Below are 6,167 nucleotides of genomic sequence, written 5' to 3' on the forward strand. Positions count from 1 at the left end.
CTACAGCTTAAAGCGTGAACTGAACCGCTATTTGCCTCCACCTGGTATTGAACCCACCCTTTTGTTTATTTTAATTTTATGCATATGTTGTTAGTTTTCAACAGTTTATGTAAGGTGCAGACATTTCACTTCCTGGAAATACCCAACAGTTACCATACTATTTTTGCCCTAACTCCTAAATGTCATTGTTTTTTATGCATTTTACAATTTGCAATTTTAAGGATGAAATTTAAAATTGTTTGTATTATAGAAGAGAATAGAATAGATAAGAATGCCTTTATTAAGAGGGTGTGATTTGGTCTCAAGAACCTCTTTTACAACAAACCCTTGTCAAATACATATTACAGTTGACGCTTTAAATTACACTTTGTGAAAATCACTGTTACAATAGAAAAGTTAAAATAATGAAAAATAGAACATATATTCCTACAAATTCAAAGTTAAGTGTAAACCCACAATTAGTGTACTACTTTTGCAGAGTTAAAACTAAAACCAGCACCTCATTCCTATTCATTACAGGAGGGGTTCCCAAACTTTGACGTTTCATGGTGCCCTTAGTGTTTCAAGATTTTTCCATGGTGCCCAAGTCAAAATGTAGGCCTATCTAACACTTGCAATGCTCAGTTAGTGTGGTTAGGTTGCTTGCCTTAAATTAAAAAGTAAACACATATTTCAAAATCAGAAACATTTTTACATGTAAAAAGTACTAAATAAGCACATATATATGGAACAACCGTATCATTGATTGAATTTACAATTGAAATTTTGGAACATTTCGCATAAGCCAGCGACGGTGCCCAGTTACAGCCAAACAAAGCCAGTCACTATTGTTTGAATAGTAAATGTTTCTTTATCTTTGATTTGTGTGTTGCAGGATGCTGTTCCCCTTAGGTCTGTGGTTGGGGAGTATATTCCATTCTTTTATTGCTGTGACTATGAAAGAATTTCCGTAGAGTGTTGTTTTGTGTATGGAAATCATGATTTTTAGCTTCCAATTATAACATGATTGATTATAAATTATTATTCTTGATCAGCTTGTTTATGTCTTCATGAAAACACATAGTGTTTCTGTTTTTTTGCTGGTAGTGTCTCCTTGTGCTTTTGTTTGGGTTTCGCTATTTTCTGGAAGCTCAAAGCTATTTCCAGATGCATTCTATGGAGGATCCAGAAGTTAGAGTTGAGAGGAGCGAATTTCAGTTGGGCATCTCACCTCACTGAGAATCAATTCTAACCTACACTTGCACTGTTTTATATAAACAATATATAATTCTGTGGGCAGAACCTAGCAGACTACTATGTTTTACAGATTAGCGTATTGTTTTTTAAAAATAATATGTCCAGGCCTGGGATAGAAGGTCGTTGAATTTTTTTTCATTCCACTTTATGCATAGATAGGCTAATTGGGACTAGACTAGTAGTTTAAAGTGGAAACTGAACCCACATACGCCTGGTTTGTCACTAGGTATCGAACCTGGTACCCCTTGATTACAATGCTACAGCATTACCATTAATCCAGCAGAGAGACCCCAAAAACATGTCTATTGTTGTTTTCATAATTCCTTCCATTGCCATGATAAACTGAATGATCATATGAGGAATAAAGTGCATAAGTAAAGAAAACAAGAAACTATTCTCACAAGGGGTCCTGGGTCCAATACCCTTTTGAGGTATATTGCACAGTTGTTCAGATCCAAATTTGAACAGTAGGCTCAGTTGTGATTAGCCTATCTTGAGCATAAAGTGGGCTTAAATCAAACTTCAAAAACTACTCTTGATCCTGTTAAACTCTGTGATAAAAGACAGAACATTTAAGTCCTCAAAAATATTAGGTGTAATATGTTAAAAAACCTGACAGTTGGAAGAGACAATTGCGCCATGCATGTGTGCCTGAATGCATTATTGACTGTATTTCCATGCATTGGTTTCTCATATAGCAGTCAAAAGCAGAGCTTGCCACCAAGTTTCTGAGGGAGTTTGTGGCCATAAATTTTTGTAAAATTGAGTTCAGTGCAAACTACGTAAGGCTAAAAACATGAGGTTCAGGACATAATATTTTAATAATACAAGCAATGCTTGTATTATATCTTTGCCACTGATGTAGGGGCATATGCATAATTTGAAATATATTCAACTGCTTTACATCTGAGCAATTGGTAAGCACCAGTGTTGATTTTTACCTGCGGATTTTAGAAACTTTTGTCTAAAAAGAATGTGTTTGGTAGTAGGTGCACTTACATCAGAGAATTGGTGTTATGGATTCATTTTTTTTTTTTTAAATTATTATTAAGTAATTTGTAAAATATTTTTCTTCTCTCTCATGTTTGTCAAGGAAAATGAAAGAAATATCAACTGCTTTGTTTCAAATTTATATACTGATACATTGTCTTATTTTATATAGGTGTGTCTGTGATAGATCAAGTAGCACAAGAAACTTTTGCACAGATGTTTGGTTATGACGTAGCAAGTCGTACTCCTAATTATGAATCCATTCGCAACATGAGGAGAGTCATTCATGACGATTTTAGTATTCAGACATATAATATTCGTCTTAGTATACTTGTGGAGATGAATACTTTGATGGAAAATTCATCTTCAAAATTGACGCTTGCGTTTCATAACAAAATGGTCAAGCATATCGAAGACCTGCTGAAGAACTTTAAAGAAAGAAAACTTTACATAAGTCAGCAGGAATTGGAAGATTTTAACTTTGAATTGAGTCGCTTGCAACGGATCTACCAACTGTATGAAATTCAAAGCAAAATTAACATCACGGAAGTTTGTGGTGCCGAAAAAGTAAGAATGTATGAAGAGTGTAGAAATATTCTCTTCAGTATTGAACGGTACTCGTCCAAGGCAGATTCCACATTGAGCACTTTTCTCGATGAGTTATCAAGCAACGTACCAGGTGTTCAAGGAGTAACTAAAAAGGAACGGGACTTGATCGTACAGGCAATGGTTGCCAGGGATGGTGCAGGCCGGTGCTTCAAGTGTCCAAACGGACACTACTACTTCATTGGGAACTGTGGAGGTGCAATGGAAATTGCGCAGTGCATTGAATGCAAGGCTAATGTTGGTGGAACCCAACACCGTCTTTTGTCTGATAACAGATTTGCTGGTCCAGAAATGGATGGAACAAATAGACCAGCGTGGCCAGGTACAGATATGAATCTTCAGTGAATTTTAAGTGTGTGAGCTCCAGTGATCAAAGTTGGAAGAAGGTATTATGGTGCCAAAGAATCGTTCATAGTACGTGGTGTTCTCTATTAGTTAACTATGGAAAAATTAAAAACATGGACTACAGTGTTCATGGTGATACTTAATTAAAGGTTTTGAGACCAGGTGTCTTGATTTGTGCACCTTGGCCTAAAAGATATTCGTTAGTGTGAAAGTCAGAGGAATTGTGTAATTTTGTGATCATAAGGTCATTTGAGATTTAACGTAGAGGAAATTGAAATTTGCTACTAGTACGATTGATACAGTTGTGAAGGTGAGACAGAGTGAAGGTTGCTACACTGCTGGAAAAGAGAAAGTTCTTTCCTGGGGATGGGGGTGGGTGAGTTAAAACTGTGGCTAACTAACTAACTAACTCTCTAGCCTTCTTAAACCCGAAGGTTCATGACTGCAGCAACACAGGCCTTCCATCTTTCCCTATCTTGAGCAAGATCTATATACTCTTTTCCATCCCTACCGATTTCCTTGAGGTCCATCTCAACGTTGTCCCTCCATCTTCGTCTTGGCCTTCCTACAGGTCTCTTACCATCAGGTTTCCCAACAAGAATCCTGTAAACTTCTCTTTCCTCTCCCATTCGTGCCACATGGCCTGCCCACCTAAGTCTTCTTGATTTAATTATTCTAATAATATCTGGACATGAATACAAATTATGTAGTTCTAAATTATGTAACCTTCTCCACTCACCTGTCTCCTCATCCCTTTTAGGTCCAAATATTTTCCTAAGGATCTTATTTTCAAATACTCTCAATTTATGTTCCTCTTTCAATGTAAGGGACCAAGTTTCACATCCATATAATACTACAGGCAAAATTACTGTTTTGTATATTTTAACTTTTAGTTTCTTAGATATTAAACGAGAAGACAAAATTTTATGAAGAGAGAAGTAACATGCATTTCCTGAATTAAGCCTACTTTTTATTTCCTCTTTAATATAATTTTCATTTGTTAATATTACTCCTAAGTATTTGAATTTGGAAACTGGTTCAAACGAGTTGTTATCAATAATTAGATTTTGATTATTACCTAACACTTGCTTTCGGCCTGTAAGCATATATTTAGTTTTCTCTTTGTTAACTTCCAAACCTATCTCTTTAGCAGTTTTGAAAAATATTTTAGCATTATTCTTAATTGTATTCACATCATCCCCCAGTAAGTCTACATCATCTGCATATGCTAACAACTGAGTCACACCATTTAATTTTAGTCCTTCTTTAGTTTCTTTTACCTTCCTAACAGCATATTCTAAGGCAAAATTAAAGAGCAATGGAGATAATGCATCTCCTTGTTTTAACCCATCATGAATTGTAAATTTGTCAGACATATTAATACCCACACGAATTTTACTTTCTGTTTCACTGGTGCATACTTTTATCATACTAACAAGCTTCTTAGGTATTCCAAACTCTACTAATATATTATATAGTTTATCTCTTTTGACTGAATCATATGCTTTTTTAAAATCAATGAATAGCTGATGGACATTTTGATTATATTCCCACTTTTTTTCAAGTGTCTGTCTGATGTGAAAAATTTGATCAGTAGTTGATCTGTTACGTTTAAATCCACATTGATAATCACCTATAATTTCATTAGCATATGGGGTTAGTCTTGTTAAAAGAATGTTAGATAATATTTTATATGTTGTTGAGAGTAGAGAAATTCCACGGTAATTATTGCAGTTCATTTTATCACCTTTCTTAAACACAGGAACAATTATGGATTCTTTCCACTGTTGAGGGATTTCTTCTTTATTCCATATTAAACAAATTAATTTATGAATTTGACATATGAATGAATTTCCACCATATTTAATTAACTCAGCTGGTATTAAATCAATGCCAGGTGCTTTGTTATTCTTTAGCCTTTTAATAGCATCTTTAACTTCAGTCAAGTTAGGTTCTGGAACTAAAGGTTCTGCTGTGTGTACTTCATTCACTTCTGATTTATCTCCTACATGGACATTTAAAAGGTCATTAAAGTAGTTCTTCCATCTATTTAGAATATCACTTGGGTCAGCTAGAAAATCACCGTCTTTATCTTTTATCAAGTTTACTTTAGGTTGCCACCCCTTTCTAAACTCATTTACACCTTTATATAAATCTCTGATATTTTTATTTTTGCTGTTTGTTTCAATTTCGTTAATTTTGCTTTTCAAGTAATCTCTTTTTTTACTTCTAAACGTGCGGTTAACTTCTCGCTTTATTCTATTATAATTGTTTAGATTTGTATCATCAGAGTTATTTAACCACCTAAGTCTAGCCTGATTTCTTATTTCTATTAGATCATGACATTCATTATCAAACCATGGCTTACTTTTTCTCGGTTTATGGTATCCTATACTTTCTTTAGCTGCTGATTCTATTGCATTACGTATGTGCTCCCAATTCTTATTTACGTCTGTTTCATTTATATTTTCATCATCATTTAAATCCTGCAAAACATCAAATCTATTTGACAGTTTAATTTGGTAATCTTTCTTAATTCTTTCATCAGTAAACTTTCCTGTATCAAATTTTAGAACTTTTAGATTTTGTTGCTTATGATTTATCACTGAGAGTCTTTCTCTTAATTTAGCAATTACTAAATAATGGTCACTGGCACAGTCAGCACCTCTATGTGTACGAACGTCAATTATACTAGTATGCCTTCTCTTATCAATGAGAATATGATCTATCTGATTATGAGTTTTACCATCTGGAGAAGACCAGGTATATTTATGGATATCTTTATGTTTAAAAGTGGTACTTTTCACAATTAAATTCTTTGAGGTTGCAAAAGTAATCAATCTTATACCATTATCATTACTTAATTCATGAAGACTTTCTTTACCAATTGTGGGTTTAAATGTCTCTTCTTTGCCAATTTGTGCATTACAGTCACCTAACAGAATTTTCATATCATACTGAGAAAATTTATCAAAGACCTGTTCTAACTC

General features: G+C 34.1%; 1 protein-coding gene across 1 annotated transcript in view; it reads left to right on the forward strand.

Annotated features, from left to right (window-relative positions):
* LOC145985034 (NFX1-type zinc finger-containing protein 1-like) overlaps positions 1–3,504 on the forward strand; it is a 52,918-nt gene extending 49,414 nt beyond the window's left edge. Inside the window, exon 11 of the mRNA XM_083118548.1 lies at positions 2,399–3,504. Coding sequence (XP_082974674.1) covers positions 2,399–3,177 — 779 coding nt within the window. The 3' untranslated portion in view covers positions 3,178–3,504. The remainder of the gene's footprint in view (positions 1–2,398) is intronic.
* The last annotated feature ends 2,663 nt before the right edge of the window (positions 3,505–6,167 follow it).

This window comes from Lepisma saccharinum, chromosome 1 (genome assembly GCF_977018435.1).
Source record: "Lepisma saccharinum chromosome 1, izLepSacc3.1, whole genome shotgun sequence".
In the NCBI taxonomy this organism is placed as follows: Eukaryota; Metazoa; Arthropoda; class Insecta; order Zygentoma; family Lepismatidae; genus Lepisma; species Lepisma saccharinum.